At 42.5% G+C, this 20,483-nt stretch overlaps 1 protein-coding gene across 2 annotated transcripts in view; it reads right to left on the bottom strand.

Annotated features, from left to right (window-relative positions):
* Positions 1-20,483, bottom strand: part of CAMK1D (calcium/calmodulin dependent protein kinase ID) — a 378,222-nt gene that overhangs the window by 10,782 nt on the left and 346,957 nt on the right. The window contains exons 7-10 of one of the 2 annotated variants that reach the window (XM_073328749.2): positions 16,979-17,091; positions 15,138-15,216; positions 2,268-2,355; positions 1,572-1,710 (exon numbers count right to left, since the gene is read on the bottom strand). In XM_073328749.2, the coding sequence (XP_073184850.1) occupies positions 1,572-1,710; positions 2,268-2,355; positions 15,138-15,216; positions 16,979-17,091 (419 nt within the window). Of the gene's footprint in view, positions 1-1,567; positions 1,711-2,267; positions 2,356-15,137; positions 15,217-16,978; positions 17,092-20,483 lie in introns of both variants that reach the window. The other variant, XM_073328750.2, reaches the window with a different exon arrangement.

Consider the following 20,483-nt stretch of genomic DNA (forward strand, 5'->3'; position numbering starts at 1 on the left):
TTGTGAACAGCGATTTCCTCATTATAATAATCAAAACCCATTTGAGATCAGAAGCAGTGACAGTTTAATCTTCCGTTATCTACAGTTAGCAGTGAAATCAGCAATCAGATTCTCTGGGTCTAACTTAGGTCCCACATTTGTGTACTGTACTCAGATTCAAAATGAAACCTCAGATCTTCATGCAACAGGCTCTCTGCTGCAGTCTACCATGGTGAGAATGTTTTAGCTCCACACTAGAAGTGATAAGAGGCATCATATTATTCATATGTGGGTGACAGTTCGGTGATTTAAGAAGACCACCTGGGAGAAAAGGAGTGCTTTCCTGTAAGCTGCTGGAGCACGTGGAACTTGGCTAGAGTGGTGTGTTCCAGGCAAAAAGGTTTTAGTGGGATATATTTCCACTGATGAAGATTATCTGTATGAATCTCTATGGTGCCTGAAATGCAAATGGAAAGAGCTCTATTTTGGCTGACATTGCTTGAATTGGGTGGGAGGAAGCAGAGGGGCTTGGCAGCCGTTGTAGTCCTTGCAGGCATTCTGGCTGATGCAGTCGGAGTGCTTCCAAGGTGCTGGAGGGTGCGCATGCCAGAACGGGGGCTGTCACGTCTTTTAACTGAGTCCCTATGTACTTCCTTGCATTCAGGAACAGAGTATGGCAGGACTTTGCAAAGGGGTGCAGGGTGGTGGACAGGGGTGGGAAGGGGAGAAAGCAGGGTCAGCCAAAATCTGTCCCAAAGAGTAGGGTGATTAAGGACTAAACATACAGTTCCATACACACCATAGTACAATAGTACAATGAATCAAACACTGTGGCATGTTGCTGTAGAAAGAGCCAATTAAACCACCACTAAAACTGAGCAGTAACTTGCAGTTTAATAAGCCATTAGCATGCCTATTCAGTCGCACATATTAAATCTCCATATAAGAGGACCTGATCTAATGGCTAAATTTATATCCCCCATTTTAATTGGCTTTTTGTGATGTAAAAACCTCAAAAGATAGAGAGCAGGGAAGAGTAAATCAACGTTCAAAGGGTAGGTATAAAATGAACTTCATTGTGAAGGAAACCCTGCACTCTCCCAAATGATCCCTGTTGCTGCCACCTCACCCTTCCCTGACATTCAGAAAAAAAATAGGGCAGGTGTTCAATCCCTTAGGCAGCTTTGAAATACCAGTCATGATGTAGAACAATCAAGACACTGGGCCAAATCTGGTCTTGTTGTAAGAGGGTATGACTGCTACTAAAATAAAAGCGATTTGTGTCCACTGACATCAGAGCCGATTTTCCCCACTGATTCTGATGTCTCAGCCAAGGTGTAAATATTACAGTCAATCAGAAAATAGTCCCCGCTCCCCCTCCCCCCATGGGGAAAGTGAAAATACCGTAGGGTCAAATTTGTTGGGCTCACACAGAGCTGATGGGAGGAAAGCAGAGTGATACGAGCTTTGATCCAGGTTGCTGTCAAAGCTGTCACACATTGCAGGAGAGAGCAACAGAGGGTGACTTCTGATTGATCATCGATACCCTGCTAGGAGTTGGCAGCAGCGTTGCTATGCTGTCACGTACTTACAATCCTTCCTGGTTGTTCCATCAGGAAGCGGATTGGCCAGGCTGAGGGTGCTTGCCACGCTTGCATTTGAACTGTCCAAGCTACTGCCAAGATGTAACTTTCTCATATGTCTCACAACTGCTGTGGCATTAAATGCTTGCTGGAAAGAGAGAGAGAGAGAAAAAAAAACAAACCCACTGAAACACTTGGTTGTGAATTTATTCTTTTCTTTCAGAATTGTCAGATATCTATTTTAAAATAATAACGTTAAGGAGTTACTCTTTCGTAAACTAGATACAGAGAAAATAAAATAAAAAATGAAACCCTTTCTCAAGGCTTGATCCTGTAACTCTTAATGCCAGTGAGAAGCGCTTATGTAAACGCTGCTCTCTCTCACGGGCCCCTCTGTGTCCAACCTGCAGAAGACAGGAATCTGTTCTAGCAGCAGCTACAGGGCCTTGACTCTTTAGCTCAAGCTATAGCAACTCACATGTTTTGGGTCTGGAGGTTCCTGGTTCAATCCCCTGTACAGCAGCTGTAGCTTAGTGATGTAAGTAGCACTATTCTATCTACAATTCTGAGCCACAAATAAGGATGTTGCATCATCCCTTTAAAGGACTGTAACACAATTCAGTGTACAGGAAGGTAGCACATCCTTTAGAAAACAGGTAAGTGTTACTGGCTTGGAGTGTAACCCCCTGAGAATGTTGCACTTACTCTCCATTTGCTTTTTGCAAAGTTCTTTCGGATCTGAGCACTGACGGACTCATGGATATTTTTGCTGAGGGCTGTGTCCCCTGCAATCCTGAAACAGAAAAACAAGATCTTTTTACAGATTCTTTGCTCTCAAACAGCCATCTTTAACTGTAACACCTCTCGCTTTTATAACTCATGGACTCAAAGATTCTAAGGCCACAAGGAACCACGGTGATCATCTAATCTGGCCTCCTGTATAACACCTGCCATAGAACTCCTCTGAAATCGTTCCTGTTTGAATTAGAGCAGGTCTTTTAGGGAAAAGATCCAATCTTGATTTAAAACATACCAGTGATGGAGAATCCACCAAAACCTTTGGCAAGTTGCTCCCATGGTTAATCACACTGACTGTGAAAAAATTGCATCTTTTTTCCAGTTTGAATTTATCTAGTTTCAACTTCTAGCCATTGTATGTTGTTATATCTTTGTCTGCTAGATAAAATAAGCCTCTATTATCAGATTTCTGTTCCCCATATAGGTACTCACAAATTGTGATCAAGTCACCTCTTAACCTTCTGTTTGTTAAGCTAAATACATCAAGCTCCTTCAGTCTATCACTATAAGGCACGTTTTCCAACCCTTTGATCATTTATAAAGGTGACCAGAGGTGGTCAGTGTAGAGCATGATTGTTCATCTATTGAAATTATGGTATCATCTATTCTAGGTTTTTTGTCTCTGACTTCCCACTGTTGTTACCACTGGTTTAGACCAGTACTGATAGCACTGATGGGAGCATTAGTGTAACAAAGTGCCAAAGGACACTGGCATTTTGACCACTGTGTAATGTAGACTCGATCTAAGCAGGATTAGACAACGTGGTGGTTAAAAGGCCACCTATAACCCTGTCTCTGCTAGCACACCCAATGTTGTTTCCATTTTATTTTGTTGGTGTGTGGCTGCTTTCTAGTACAAATACAGATCTGGGTAAAAACACCAGTTTTTTCTTGTACTATATAGGATTTCTAAAGTTTTAGCATGAACATTTTATCCTCCAAACACGTGGCAGTTTCCAAAAGAACTCCAGCCTGCCTGAATTCTGTTTGCACTGGAGATTTTCCTGCCACACCAAAATGTATGGAGTTGTTCATCATAACTAATGTAAGTTCGCATTCAGTAAAGACATGGAGTCTCTTAGCAAAGAAACGTGGACTGTATGAGATTAGCTCAATCTCCACAAGACACAGCGTTAAACATTTCCAGTTCTTGCATCAATAATATATTTATGCACAAAGGGACAAATTCATCCCTCCTGTAAACCCAGTTATCTCAGTGGAATTACACGTGGGGTAAATCTGGCCCATCAAGCCAGAAGGGCTATTATAACAGCAGTCACAGGAGTCAAGGATACCATGCCAGAGGACAGAGGTAAATCCTTATTGTAAGCCTGGCCCAAGTCGTGGGGCTGAAACCAAGAAGTAAAGGCTGGGTTCCTGGGTGATTTCACACATTCATTACCACCTGAAACCTTCAGACTAGCAGGGACCTTGGCAAAAAAAAAAAAAAAAAAAAAAAAAAAAAAAAAAGCAAGAGACAGTTACAGTGCCCCCAAAGTTTCTTGGAAGCCAAGTGACATTGCAGAGAAACTGGAGAGGATGCAATCCTCCACATTGATAAATCTGACAAGTCCAGAAACATTGAGATCTGCAGTACCTTCCCAGCGGGAGCACAAAGGGGCCTACAAACTGGTAAACAAAGTCATTCATAAATTTCAGGAACACTATGCCCCACGTATGAATATTGTTGGTGAAAGAACAGTTGCTTAACAAGGTACCAGCTGAGACCATTATACCGTTTGTCTGCAGGGCTAGTGGAAAACTGTGCTCCTTGAATGAAAGTGTTAATAAACTGGACAGGAACAGTTTATGTTTCCCACTTGAGCTTGTCCAATTTTATTTTAGAAACAGGGGCAGCACCACTACTTGGGAATGTATTTACTTCTATAATCTCTTGCTTTTACTATTTTAAAAAAAAAGAAAAGGAGTACTTGTGGCACCTTAGAGACTAACCAATTTATTTGAGCATGAGCTTTCGTGAGCTACAGCTCACTTCATCGCATCCGATGAAGTGAGCTGTAGCTCACGAAAGCTCATGCTCAAATAAATTGGTTAGTCTCTAAGGTGCCACAAGTACTCCTTTTCTTTTTGCGAATACAGACTAACACGGCTGTTACTCTGAAACCTACTATTTTAAAGGTGCTCTAGAATGCACAGCTGTAGCTCACGAAAGCTTATGCTCAAATAAATGTGTTAGTCTCTAAGGTGCCACAAGTCCTCCTTTTCTTTTCATCTGCTATACGCGACTCTATACCGGGCCTGGATTTCATAGATAAGTGATACTTTCACAGTTTGGGGATCATTTTTTGAAGATCAGGTGGTGTTTTGACCATTGTTTTCAAGGCTTCCAATGGCTTATGATCTGTTTCTGCCTCAATCAGTTTCTGCCTGTAAACATATTCATGAAACCACAACCAACTAAATACAATTGTTATCGTTTGTAAAAACAATTTGTCAGTTTGGACATAATCCTGTTGCGTGTTAGCCAGTTCTTTCCCTGCTCTGCCACCGAGTTCCTGTGTGACCTTGGACAAGTCATTTACTCTCTCTGTGCCTCAATTTCTCCATCAGTAAAATGGGGATAACAATATGTCCCTATCTCACAAGGGTGTTGTGAGGATAAATACATTAAAGACTCTGAAGCATTCAGCTACATAATGGCGACCATATATCTTTGTAAGTATGGGCAATTTTCTTGCAGGACAACCCTCAACCAATCGTACAATAAAATAAAATAATATAATAATAATAATAAAAATAATAATGAAATAAACAAGAAGAAAAAGACTACTTTGTACTTATATAAGTCCTTCCATCTGGAGGATCTCAAAACACTTTTTAAATATTAATGAATACTGCAGGTGGAAGCTACTTAGAAAAGCAACATGAGTAAGGCCTCTGGCCAATAAAAAAGGACTGGAATAGAGTGAGGTGCTGAGTATCACACAGGACTGGACGAAGACTAGCTAAACGGACTGAGCTTTTCATTGCTGGGTAACTGGCTCAATCTGGCATACGTCTACCGTATCTGAAAGTTGTTATAACCTGACCGCTCTTTGTGAGAAAGCTAGCCTTTAGTCTGGTTGTGAATGGAGAGGTATCCGCATCACAAGCGACGCTAGTTGGCATCACTGTGGACAATCTCAGTGCAAAGGTCAAGGACCAAATGAGCCCTAGGAGCTGAACTGTCCTCGAGGGTTGAGGTATGAAGCCCATTGATAGCGCAGTGGGTAGAAGCTAGGTTTTGTGGATACATCCAAGACTTCAGAAGTCAGTATGGGAAGTCTGACAACTTTCTCAAGAACTCAGGGCCTGCTCCAATGAGGTGCGCTTGCAGTGGGAGCTGCGGGAGCTCAAGAACTTCCAGGAAGGGACAGCAATGGCCAGGTTGTTATTGCCATAATAAGTAGCACCTTCCTCCACAAGTAGTTCCCTGGAAGCTATTGGGACTGTTCATCTTGAGTAAACATAATAGAATCTAGCCCTAAAGTTGCAAAATAAATTAATGTATTCATCACATCTTATTTTATCTAATCTGATTTATTTTATCCATCTATCTGGGTTCAGTTCTACCTTTACTATCTAGCTAGACAGAGCATTACTGAACTTGAAAGGAACCTCCAAGAGGGACAAAAACAGTACACTCCCTTTTGGATGATTCTTCGGCAAAATACTGCAAGCACATATTTCTCTCAGCCTGCCCCTCCTTGCCCACAAGGGCAGTCAGAATCTTTCATCGAGTATTATCTTCAGAACCCTCAAGCTTATCGAAGGCAGCCAATTCAAACTTTCTACGGGCCAAATACTGCTTGGAAATACTCTGGAGTATGACGACATGAAACGTGGGGTTAGCGGTGATGGATAATGCTGGAGGAACATAACAGTTCTGATTTTATATACACATATACAAACACACACACACGTGCATACAGTATCGGAGATACTCCAAAATAAATAGAGTGCAGGGATGAGCCGGAGAGGAGTTTCATTTCATGCTGTTCGCATCCCTGGTTCCCTTCAGGGAGCCATTTCACACTTCAAACAACACTTTCTGAAAACAGAGCTCTTTGTAAACTCTCTTCCTCCCCTGGATATGACTTCTTATCTGACTAGTGCGTCCAGCACACAATATACACTTAGTGGGACTATTATAATTTGCAGAGGCCCAAGCAATAGCAGGACAACAAGCTTCTGCACGGGTAGGGAGAAATCAAGCCCCCTCTAGTACTTATATGGCCCCCCCCGTCGCCAGAGTATCTGAGTGCCTCACAGTCTTGACTGGATTTATCCTCACAACACCCTTATAAGGGAGGGAAGTGCCGCTATTCTCATTTTACAGACGGTGAGGTGAGGAAGACAGTCTAAGGTCACCAAGGAAGTCTGTGGCAGAGCAGGGAATTGAATGCAGGTCTTCCAAATCCCAGCTGAGCCCCATAACAACTGGACCATACTTCCTCTCCTAGGCAGGGGGGCTGGAACAATGCTGAGCGCCACTTAACCAAACTGTAAACCTGTATATAATGGAAACCATTTCAAGCCAGGGGGAGTGGCAGCCCCCCCTGCACCTCTCGTTCCAGCATCTATGCTCCTAGGGAGCATATAAGTGATCTGGTTCCTTTCCCTCCAACCTGACTGATGGAGGCTGAGCTAGGGCTCGTTCATGAACTACAGACCTCTCACGGATTTCAGTGACAGCTCTGTGTATCCTGATGGAAAAAAATCAGACCTTTGGGTTTCTACCTCTCGCTTTTAATCACTTCACTCTGAGCTATGTGGCTATGTGCCTTAGAGTAGGATCTGAATTCTGCCCTAGCAACATACTTAATAGAGACAAGGTAGCTGAGGTAATATCTCTTCCGGGACCGTGGAAAAGACAAGCTTTCAATCTCCACAAAGTTCTTCAGGTCTGTGGAGCTTGAAAGCTCGTCTCTTTCAACAACAGAAGTTGGTCCAATCAAAAATATTACTCACCCACCTTATCTCTCTCATATCGTGGACAACACTGCAATAATACATTTAATAAACACAATTGCTATCATTAATACTAGCATAGAAAATATTAAAATGTATCAAGCTGCAGCAAATCACAACCCTTCTTTTGTTACCCTAGTTTTCCATGTCATTTTCTGAAAAGTCACAATGGAATGATGAAACCGTATATTCACCTTTGCAACAAAAGGTAAACGATAACCCTGGCAAAAGAGAGTATAAATCACCTGTAGCTTAAGCTGGAGAAACTGTGTAAATGTGCAGATTATGCAGTTTAGGATGTAATCATCTCTACCAACAGGGCTTAGATATTGCACTTTTTCTTTTGCAATACTTCATTGTAATTATTAGCCTCCTTTTTCTGCCAACTCTGAGTTTAAACATACTGTCTTCCTGCCAAGGCCATTTGATTATAAACAGAAAAGCAGCACATACACACAGGCATCTGGGGAACAGATACAGTTCAGAAAAATGGATCGTTGGGAAGAGGCGTTTTAATTTCTTAGGCCCTGATCCTGCAAACACCTTAAGCACATGAGTAGCTGTAGACACCCAAGTAGTTTCACCAAATTCAATGGGACTATTCAGGTGCATAAAGTTACTCACACATTTAACATTTGCCGGGATCAAGCCCTTAGTCTTCCCAATTTGCTTGTTTCCTTGGGAATTTTTTATTGAAAAGATGTGATAGTTAAAGTCATAGGCACACTTTGAAGTGAGCTATATTTGTGTAGGTGCACGACTGGGACAACTAATGAATGCAGTCATTGTTGTAGTCGTGTTGGTCCCAAGATATCAGAGAGACAAGGTGGGTGAGGTAATATCTTTTATTGGACCAACTTCTGTTGGTGAGAGAGACAAGCTTTTGAGCTACACAGCTTGTCTTTGGGTCCCGAAGAAAAGCTCTGTGTAGCTCAAGCGCTTGTCTCTCTCACCAACGGAAGTGAGTCCAGTAAAAGATATTACTTCACCCACCTTGTCTCTGGAATAATTAAGCCTTTCTTACTGGGCAGGTAGTTTTCTCTTGCATAGTTAAAATGTTTTTTTTCCACAATCAAACTCCGATATGTTTTGTGAAACAGTTTCTTTTATTTGATTTTTTACCTCATTGCTTGGGACAGATCCCAAAGACCTGGCCCCACAGTAAAACGTGTAAAATGGAGGAGGAAGCAAGAAAATATCATTGCATGCATAAACTGATGGGCTCTCCCTCAGGAAGGTCAATGCCACAATGCTCCAGGCCCTTCACTCAGGGCACAAGTTGTTAGTTAAACAGAAAATTTAGGCATAAAACCAAAATGAAGGAGTTCCTCTACCAGCATGGGCTACATCTCCCAGAGGCTTTTCCTCCACCTCTCTTAGCCCTGCCAGGTCTTTGCTCTGACCCAGCAAGTACTACAAGAACCTACCCCTTCCCTGCAATTCTGCAGCTCAGCTGAGCTCTTGCTGGTCTTTATAAGGTGCTCTTCAGGCTATCACCTGACCCCTAACTCCATAGCCTCAGCGGGGACGCAGTTGATTATCACAGTTGGGGCGTGGCCCTTTGCCCTTAAAGGGCCAAGTCACCTTGTGACAATGTGGAGCTCTCTCATCTGTTCTACTATTTATTATTTGTAGAGCGCCAATTAGATGTTTTATATCCAGCTGCGAAGACTATGGGTCAAATCCTGTCCCCTCTGAAGTGAACAGCAACTCCCATTGACCGCAGTGAAGCCAGGATTTCACTTTCTGTCCTCCTGTCCCAAAGAGCTTAAAAATCCATTGCAATGGGACTCTTTTCCTCTTAGCCTCACATAAACTTTTATCTTCTACAGGCCCAGTCTTGCAAACATGCAAATAGTTTTTACTCTCATCAGAGCCCCATTAAGTTACAAGGGTGTGCTTGTGAGAGTCAGAGTTCTGCAGCAGAGTATGACTTGCAAGACCTTGTGACGGCTGCAGGAAAATATGGCACGTTCGGGTGAGCTCTTCATCCAAAATCTCTGGAACTGTGCACATCGTTCATTTACATCACAACCCCTGGCATGATGTAGCCTGTTTGGAAGGTGAGATTTGCAAATGAGTATTTATTTGTGCTTAAAACTAAGGGTATGCATGGAAAGGGGATGCCGGCAGACCCCTAGGTCTGTTTATAAAGCCACAGTAGTGTCTCTCTCTGTAACCTAAATACCTTGCCATATTTCAAAGTGTCGCAACACTGTGTGGCACAGTAGGAGACAAGACCTCAATAATGGACTCAACTTTCCATTCACTGAGCCGTATAGGCTCTGGAAAGGCAATAGCTGAATCCCCAGAGGCCTTGTCACTATGAAGAACCCCCCCTCACCCCGCACTGCCAGATGACTGGTGAAATCAAGAGGCCCAAGCTCCCCTCCTTCAGACTGATGGTAATGCAGCCTAGTGCAAATGGAGACAATGGTTAGAATGACAAAGGGACCAGTAAAAACCCTATCACTTCCTGGCATAAGCAAACAGGTATGAAAATTCTCTTTGATGAATGACTGAGCACAGAGCAATCCCATCACAAAGACATGGAGAAAGCATGGAACTGGGGGCAATATCCAGGTGAGTGTTTGGTTCATTCTAGACTGGCCTCGCTTCATTTTCTGAGATGGCACTTTATCACTATAGCATCCTAGAGCCTCACAAACATTCGTGATTTGGTCTCATTCCAGTGAGGTACGTAACTACTACCCATATTTTATAGACAGTTAAGTTCAAAAATAGATAGATCAAGTGACTTAGCAGCACAACCAAGGGCAGAAGCAGGTCTGGAGCCCACATGTCCTGATCCCTCAAGTCCTTTTCTTCACCATGAAAGCGTTCAGTCTCCCAGCTAGACTTTAAGGTTCACCTATCCGGGAATTAACAGTTGGGATGAGGTGGGAATGTAGTTAATTCTTTAAACTTCCCTACTGCAGGGATATACTAGATCAGTGGTTCTCAACCTTTCCAGACGACTATGCTCCTCTCAGGAGGATGATTTGTCTTGCGTATCCCCAAGTTTCATCTCACTTAACTACTTGCTTACAAAATCAGACTTAAAAACACAAAAGTGTCACAGCACGTTATTACTGAAAAAGTGGCTGACCACCTCACTTTCACCATATAATTATAAAATAAATCATTTGGAATATAAATATTGTACTTACATTTCAGTGTGTAGTATATAGAGGAGTATAAACAAGTCATTGTCTGTATGAAATTCTGGTTTGTACTGACTTCATGAGTGCTTTTTATGTAGCCTGTTGTAAAACTAGGCAAATATGTAGCTGAGTTGATGTACCCCATGGAAAACCTCTGTGTACCTCTGGTTGAGAATCATTGGACTAAGCCTGTCATTTACAATTCTAACCTCTGATTCTTGGTGTGACGTTATACTCCATATTCTTTATGGAAATATACCTATGATATGGATGTGGCATAACTCAGATAAACTTTATGCAAGATGGGTCATGTAAGGTATCATTGAAAAGGTTATGATCTATTGAATGCGTTTATCCAATTTGTATGCCTGTATCATTTTTGTATCTGAAGCTAGGAATATTGACCATGTATCTGTATTTCAAATGTGCTACTTTGGGTGACACCCACAACTAGCCCTTCAGGTAAAACAACGAAAAAGCCAGACAGGGCTGATGGTCCTTCAGCAAAGACAGTGGACTGTGAAAGAGCTTAGTCTTCCTGTGGATGCTCCAGACAGCCTGCGAGTAATGGCTGCTACGATCCTGCAGAGACATGGGTCTGAGTCACCTGATACTGACCCCACTTCTTGGAATGCCAGTGTTTTTCCATTGGAAGGTAAAGGGTTCCTGCCATACACAAAAGCTGCATAAGGCAGAGGAGTGACATCATCAGGGCCTCCTCTGCCTCCCCACCCAAAAAGACACTGGAAACACCTGGAAGCAAGAACTGAACCGGGGAGAAAAGAGTTGAGCCAGGCTGGAAAGTTGAGTAATAGCCTGTGAGTAATAATACCTGAAGTTTCAAGCTGCAGCTGGTTTTCAAGAATCTCTGTAATCTGCCTGAAACAACTTTTAGGGTGAGAAATTACAATTTGTAGCCAATTTCTTTAGTGAATCAAGATTAGTTTGCATGCTTTGTTTTATTTGCTTAGTAATCTGCTTTCTTCTGTTTGCTATCCCTTACAATCACTTAAAATCTGCCTTTTATAGTTAATAAATTTGCTTTGTTTATTAGGAAACCCAGTTTATGCAATTTCTAACTGGGGCAGGAGGGCAAGGAGGGCATATCTCTCTTCACATTGCGGAAGAGGGTGAATTTTTATGGGCTTGCACTGTGCAGATTCTTTTATATAGCACATGACAGTATACCTTTGGGTCTGCCCTGAATGTTGGGGCAAATTCCTTAAGCTGAGTCTTCCCAGAGCTGATCTCAGTTTCTGTGTCTTTCTGCCGCTGTGTGTGGCCCTGACTGTGTGTGTGCTAGAGGAGGCTTAAGAGCTTGGCTCAGCAAGACAGGTTAAAAGGGGGCCAATGCTGGCAGAACAGGTGGGCTCAGTGTTATCTCAGCACATCAGGTGGCACCTTGAAGGGGGGCAACTCGTCACACTTGGATTCAGCGATGCTTTACATAGCTGGGAAAGGCCTTATAAATAAACCACTGTCTTGTAAAGCCACACTTGCAGAAAAGTATCTCTGCAACAGAAATGACTGAAAAACTTTTTTTTAGTTGATTTTAAACAGAAGGTTGGATTCTGTGGAAAGCAGGAAAATTTATGGAGCATGATTTTCCACTGGCCTCTGGCAACAGGTTGCAAAAAACAACAACAAACATAAAACCCAAAAAACCAAACAACACTTTTTATCTTCCTGCTCCATTGGTAGGGCTCAGCAGCTGTGTGCTGGTCTTGCCACGTTTCTTTATTATAGTCCAGAAACCAACAGTGATGTCACCAGGCCAAGACTTGGATTTGAACATTTTGTGTAATTTGGATAATAACTTTTCAGAAAATTTGTCCTTCAGAAATATAAAAGGTCATCCAGTTCCCCACTGGGAGCTGTATTTCTGGTTCTTTACTTTTTATTTGGAAGATCCACTTCTATCACTTGGTTAATTTCTTGAGGCTCAGAATTGTATAATTTGAAAACACCTTTTTTCCTTCACAAAAATTACAAACAGTTTCCCAAATTTCCTTTTTGTTACCAAGACAATAGGTACTGTTATTGATGGGACAGAGGAGACTTGCAATGATTTATGTTTTGACTTCTCCACATTTCTGGTTCATATTGATGCCGGCCATTGATCTTGCTAATATTTTACATATGCAATGTATTTATGGTAGTGGGTAGGTGGAAGGATGAAGACAAATAATCTCAATTTCCTAGATTATTTGCGTGACATCCTCCGTGTCTCATGTCTTATTGTTTATTATGAGAAAAGAGATATATTGCTCTTTTTTCCAGTTGTTTTTGCCCCTTTGATTGCAAAGACTGAGTATCAATCTAGTTGTAATCACAGCTATTGTTAGAGCCTGCAGTCATTGTCTGATGTAGTACTCTAGTTATGATAAATCCATGCCATTATGCCAAGATTTCCAGGACTATCACTTGCTTTGTATACATTCACAATTCATTGACCTGAATCACAAGTCACTTGTTAACTAGAGGAGCAAACCATGACCCTAATTTTTAGACATTGCAATCAGCAAGGAAACCAGCATAGCAAGAAACATGTTTTTGCATTGCACTGATTTCTGAACATCAGGTTACATCCCATACCATTACACAATCTACTGCTAGGTAGAGGAGGATAATTTTCCTATAGGTGAATGAAAGCAGTATCAGTCATGTGTTTATAAATTTGGGGTATTGCAAGGCTCATTGTGCCCAGACAATCAGCAAGTGATCATAATCCGCTACAGCTCCAGTGTTCTGCTGTAAAAAACTTGGAGACAATCTACCTTTTCTTCTGTCCCAGAATTTAAAGTAACAATGAAATGCAGACGAACCAATGAACTTCAATGAAGGATACCAAACACCCTGAATCCTAATCTAGGAATCTGTTCCATGCTACCACTTTTAAGCCTTAGTGAAACGTAACATGTTTTTTAAATGGATAACGTACTGTGCACCCAAGCTACATAATTTGCAAACTATGCTACAAGCATATTACACGTCAAATCCAATTTTAGTGCCAGGTACCTAGACAGGTGTGCTACATGTTCAAGTCTGCAGTGGGAGCAGTTCTGAACAACCAAGTTCACTGCTCCTCAAGAGACCAGAGCATATTTTTTGGAATTTCCATGTTCCAGATACATGAAGCAAATGACTGTTATGTTAACATCTCTGCATGTTCATTTTATGCCAGTGCTGTAACTTGGCTGCATTCTGCATTCAAGTATACTGCTGCAGTGGGGTTGTCCAATGTAACTGAGCGCAGAACTTGGCCATTGTGCTCCAACTCCCCCACAGGACAAGTACTGCAGTAAATCAAGCTACTGAACTTATTATTGTTCAAGTTCAGCAACTTTATAAATGGCTACGGGTACATGCAGGATGAACTTGAGGTGCTGAGGAAACACATTGGTTAGTGTACCATCCACCCTTATGAAACCGCAGAATGCAGTGATATTTTCAGTAGCTGTGATGTTCCTGAGTGGAAAAGGATTTCTACTGTCATTGATTCCAGTATCCTTTCCTTTGCAATTATTGTTATTATTGTACAATTCCCAAAAGCAGCATCTCACAGCACCAACATCCCTGCCCTAAAGGATTGTATCGAAAACTGTGATCCCCTGAGTGCTTAGAATGATGGCCTAGTGCAGTGGTTTTCAAACTTTTTAGACTGCATACCCCTTTCCAAATAATGTAGACTACTGCGTACCCCCATCTGAGATAGGGTCATAATATATCTATGATTAGATTGCCAAGTCTTATTAAATAAAGTGCGTTGTCTGCCAGTACAGGATTTTTATTGTGTACACCCTGATGAGAGTTCGTACATCTCTTTTGAAAACCACTGTCCTAATGGAGAGGGGACCGGCCTGATACTCAGGAGATGTGGATTCAATTCTTGCTTCTGCTGCAGACTTTTTGCATGATATTGGGCAAGTCACTTGAATGTCTACACTGCCAAAAAAAGTGTGATCTTATGTTGGGTTCAAATTGCGGTGAAGACATAGTCCCTTGAGGGGGAGTCTTGGGTTAAACTTCAGCTGCTAGCCACATTGTGTCTGTACTGCTATTTTAACCCAAATTAGCTAACATGGTTAGTTAATGCCAGTTAAGCAGTGCAGACATATCATTGTCGACACTGTGCCTGTGAATTGTGGATGATATCTCCCGGTCTCCCTGACTCACCAAGGTGTTGTGAGGCAAAGAGTTTCAGTAGTTGTTAGGTGCTCAGACTCTATTTGGATGAGGGCCATATAAGTAAGCAGATGGCTAAGTTTAATTGCGTCCCATTGACTTCAATCTGCGTTTTAGCAAAATGGGCCAAATTCTGCATTGATTCATGCTGATGCAACCTTGCTGATGCAACCTCACTGCTGCAGTATAACTGAGAGCAGCAATTAACTAATTATTCAAGGATTTCAATGGGACTACTGGCAAGCTTAAAGTTTTTGAAGGTTCAGGGCCTAATTTCAGACACCCTGGAACAAGCAGGGAGAACTAGGGGCCAAAGACAGGGGTTGCAGCAATAAGTTACTCAGCAAAGGCTCGTATACAGCATAGTGCAGCAAACATTCGTCTTTGAACACACAAATTAAAGAAAAGTCTCATTTCTTGAGGTCATTGCAACAGAAGTACTGTGTTAGTTGCTTACCATGGGTGCCGGGCTGCTTGCTCACAGGTATATCTTTTGTTAGGGTCTTTCTCCATCAAGTTCCGAATAAAATCTTTAGCTGTAAAAAATAAAATAAAATAAGCAAAAGCAATTGGGCTGACATCTGGAGAAGCAAGGACACACCGTGGTATTTAAAGGTTCGTCTTAAGGACACTGATGTATGACACGATGACTGTCTTCCCCTTTCCCTCCCCCTCCCGCCCACTCATACAAGACCCTCATCAAAATGAAGTGTGCCATTCATAAGACTAGCCCAATAGGCAAGATTAATAATAATAAAGACACAGGAGTCAATTATCAAATTTGAGCACAGAGACTGAGCATTCCAACTCTTTCTTAGGGAGGTCAGACAGATATTTAAATTTCCACATTCCTATTTTAACCATTTAATCATTATTTAATAGGCCTCCCCAGAAGTAAACTAGCGGCTTCACAGAAGACACAGTCACTGGCCTCAAAGGATTTGTGTGCTACATTTTAAATGTGACACCGTGAGTGAGGGGATGGGGTGAAGAAGGACGAGCGTTACAGAGCCTGTGATTACTCATTTCAGTCAAGTCACATCTGGGTGGTTCTGTTAATGTTTTGGCTGCTGTTTTTTAAATATCAAATATAAGAAAAATAGGTGGTGAATGTGATCAGCTCACTCGGGCTTGAAGCAGTGTGTGTTCAGGAGACTTTTAAATGGAGAGAAGACCGTTGAAGGGAGGACATCAAAGGTGTATGAGGCAGCCTGAAAAATGTGACCTAAGTGCCTGTCTGAGAAGCCAAATTTGGAATGAAGTGGCTTGATTTAGGCTCCTCGTGTTAATCTGATCTATTTGGGGGAGATTCCCAAAAGTACCCTGGGGATTTCTCAGGAGAAGTCCCACTGACTTTCAGCTTTGTGCTCCTAAATTCCCTAAATCTTCCTCTGGATGGATTTCTACCATCACTATGGTATCTGGGCACCAGATGTACACAGTATGAAATTTTGTAGCACTAGAAAGTTGTTAGCTGCCCCAAGCACAATCCTGCCTGGGACTTCAGTACATAATTGGGTGGTAGCCCATCCTGCCACCTGTACTGTGGTGGATACACTGATATTTTTAACATGCTAATTTGATCAGAAATAGCACATGTACATCTGTCCGAGCTGGAAATTATACCTCCAACGCCAGTGTACACATACCTTAATAACATGCCTGGGTTAAACAGGAGGTCTGTGGCAGATTCATGAATGGAATCCAGAACTTCTGACTCCCAGCCTAGTGCTATAACTACTTGACCACATGCCCTCCCTTCCCAAGGGACTGATGGGATTTTTCTTTTCTTGTTGTTTTAGCCATTTTCATTCATTGATTTCCTGGGTTTGCTTCTTTCCTGTTTACACTGCACAGCTCCATCAATCAGGCCAGCAAACACATTCAGGACAAAAACGCTGAGTTATTTTGTTTTCTATTACTGGAGACAGATGAAAATGTGCATTTTATTCAGATATGCTGGAAAAAAGAAAGTATGTTGTTTTCTTGGGGCTGAATACGAATTCTCATGTCATGGTCTTCTCTACAAGTCAAGTTTTGGTGTTTTATGCCTGACACTGGGAGGAGACAGGAATTAATTTGAGGCTCTCATAGAAATAATTTCCCATGATGCTTAAAAAATATTTGGGTTAAAAGCCTGCCCTCAGTTGAACATATAGTTCCCTCTGACCTCAAGTTAACAGGAGTTGGGCATACTATGGAGATCTAAATTTCACCCTTGGAAAGTATGAATGGTAGACTTCAGTAATATGAAGGAATGTGCAAGAAATGGCTATTGCAATTAAATGAGCTCCTTACCAGACTCTGAGATGTCATCCCAATATGGAGAGTCAAATTCATATTCCGCCTTAAGAATCTGCTCAAAGAGCTTGGAGTCATTTTCATCATAAAACGGAGGATATCCACAGAGCCTAATAAACAAAACAGATCAGGGGATGTGAAACACTTTAATCGCTTTCTGGGGAGAAGGTAACAAATGAGGAGGAGGAATTCATATTTGAGAATCATGGCTGAAATACATGGCACATTCAAGCTTCCCAAAAGAGTCACGTGCTTCTCTAATAGATGCTCTCTTTTGTCAGGAACAAGTGCCTTGTTGCAGCTACAAACAGAGTCCTGATTGCTGAAGGCCCAATCCTGACCCCTGTGCGAAGCACAAATGAAGATGGACTTTATGCAGGAATTCTCCATTGAAACCCCGGCACAGCTGCTACTACAGAGTGGCAGAGTGGCAGAGCCATCTGTGCCCCGCTGGGGGCATTTGGCCAATGGACCCACAGGATCAGACACAATAGCCATGACCCCCTCATCCATCTCTGCCCCTATCGGGGAGTAGAGAAAGTTTTCATGGGATGCTGCTCCATGTTGTAGAGAGAGATCAGAACCCACTGCACAGCTTCTATCACAGCTGGGACCTTTCTCCATGGCCTTCCTTAGCCCTTCTGAAGTCTCTGGCCCCCCGAACAGTCCACACACAATTTAAATCGACTTCCTTCCAGTGGTGTAGGGCCCACGCGGCTCCAATTGGGTGACAGTGCAGAGGCTCACTAGGCTGGCAGGCATCCCCTACCCTCGGAACTCTGGAGTGCACAAAGGAAGCATGGCACCTGTAACAAGCTCTGCTGGCTGGAGCAAGGTAGGGGCAGCATCAGGACCAGCCCTGAGCGCTCTCTGGGTACATCTGCATTACAGCCAGGGGTGTGAATGGCAGCTCGTATAGACACACCTGCACTAGCTGTCCTCTAGTTAGCTCGCTAAAAACAGCAGTGAGGGTGTGGGGACGCAGGCTTCAGTGCTGGCTGCATAAGACTGCCTGGCCCTCCTGGGCATGTACTTATGTGTGCAGCCCACGCAGAAGCCTGTACCACAGCATCCTCACTGGTATTTTTAGCAAGCTAACTAGAGGACAGCTAGTGTGGATACATCTACAGGAGTTGCCATTCACGTATCCAGCTGCAGTGCAAGTGTACCGTTCCTTTTTTGCCAGAGGCACTAGCTATGAGGGGAAGGTTGCTTGCCCATCCATCCCATCTTACTCTTAATGTCCCATAGAAAATAAAACTCCCGAATCACTGCTAAGGAAAAGCTGTACTTATCAATCATTATTATTTGGATTTGGGTAATACCCACAATGCACTAGGCACTGTTTACCCACATAGTCCCTGCCCCAAAGAGCTTAAATTTTAAGGGGAAAAGCAACATATTGATAAAGGGCAAGGGAGGGTGAATACACCCAACATATAGATAATTTTCTATATATTTTTAAAATTAAATAAATACATTCTAGTTCTACCCAACTGTGTCTCAACCTACCCATTATTAGTTGGCTAATTTCTTGTAGGTGTCATATCATCTCTCTCACTATGTACCTACTGTATTTATCTGGCTCCAGCCCTCATAGTATCTAGATGCTAACAAGGTATATTTGACAAAGAACAACAAATAAATTTAATGCTTGATCTTTTGCATCCACCTAACAAAAAGCGATCCAAACCTGGAATCCTTGTTTTATCTTTACTTAGGCAAATCTCCTGGCCCTATGTATTTATAACTAGACATTCTGGAAGCTTAGCACTAAGATAACTAGAATGTTAGCATACATAAAACATTGTCTGTATAGTTAGACCAGATGAGCAGTGGCATTTTAATTAAAGTGTTCAAAAGATTTCCCCCAGCTGTCTTGTTTTACATACAGGTCTGAACATCACCTTTGTAAAATGACAAATGTACTCTAGAGATTGATCCAGCATTTAAGCAAATTGTGCTCACAGTAACACAGGACCTTTCTATCTGCTCTGTTCCAAGTACTATGTCTGCACTGAGTTGCACCAATCTTCATCCCTTATCTTTAGGCTAGGTTAGTTCTCATGCTGTCACTTGAGCAGTGTCAGGGCCATATGCTTCCATAATGTTCTGTCCTGTGTCAAATCTGGCACATTACACCTATGAGGAACAAGTGTTTATTGATGCTGTCCGGCCACTGTGTCTGAGGGGGTCTTTTCCATCCTGCATTCATTGGGTCAAAGTCGAAGATGATTATCACAGAGAAGTTGGTAGGCATGTTGGGAACACTGGGGCATGGCCACTAGGTAACTCGAGGGGATGGAAGACCACAAGTGTCAATGAAGCCCCCTCGCACTAGGCCCCTGTGTCCTTGCCCCCTCCCCTCCTGCCTGGAGGCACTCGCAGCAGCTCTGCGTGCTAGGCCCAAGTGTCCTTGGCCCCCCCGCCTGGAGGCACACACAGCAGTTATGCTGAGAATCTGCAACAGTATGTTGCAGAGTCAGACTGCCTGAAACTAAGCAAGGCCAAACAGGGGAGATATGGAAGAACAATGCTGAATAAAGCAGCTTTATGTATAGTTTAACAAATGATACAGAGAATCAGGGAACTAGCTGGAAACTGGATTGGCTGGCTATATGGATACTTGGAGCAGCTTGCTATTGGATAAGTATGCTGGAAAAAAGGATGTATAAAAGCCTGTGTAATTTCCTGCTCTGTTGTGCAGGATTTGAGATTTTATTCTCCCTGTACCTTTTTGCAGCTGCAAATAAACTTTTCTGCTTCTCCACCCCGTTGTGATTATTGGGTGTAGCACACCGGGTAACGAACCACTCCAGCTGTTGTTCAGCCTCTCGGCACTGGGTGCCGGCAACAGGCATTTGGAACAAAAGACAATACCACCTTAGAGAGCACTGGGTAACCGTTTGAAAGCACAGGACCTGTTTAGTTAGAAGACAGGTATCTTCATTTGGCTTGAATTTCTACAATTCGATGTTTTTAATCATTCAAAGATGCTTAATCTGAATGGTACTGAATTAATCTTTTTAATCTTGACAGTGGGAGCCATGTTTCAGTCCCATCGATCAGGATACTGACCACCAAAGCATTATATATCTGCAGCTTTGTCCCTCTCCTTATCAGGGTGTTCAGTTTGCATAAGACACTCTCGATGAAGCACCCCATTACTGACACTGCTTTTCCAATGATGGCTTCTAGTTCTTTCTCGGTGCAGCCCACGTTACCAACAACAGAGCCGAGGTAGGTGAAATCACCAACGATCTCGACTGGGAGGTTGCCCACTAATATGCTAGAACCTGCAGTGTATTCAGAATTGCTGACAGGAAGAATTTTGGTTTTGCCCCCAAATCATTTTCAGGCTGATTTTTGCAGCTGAGCTTTCCAGGGCTTTAAGCACAGCAGTCAGCTTGTGCATTGATTTGACAACTAGCACTATGTCACTGGCAAAATCGATGCTGGAGAGGTTCTTATCATCAAGATGCATGCCTAAAATGCATTTACT

The sequence above is a fragment of the Lepidochelys kempii genome, chromosome 1 (genome assembly GCF_965140285.1).
Source record: "Lepidochelys kempii isolate rLepKem1 chromosome 1, rLepKem1.hap1, whole genome shotgun sequence".
Classification (NCBI taxonomy): Eukaryota; Metazoa; Chordata; order Testudines; family Cheloniidae; genus Lepidochelys; species Lepidochelys kempii.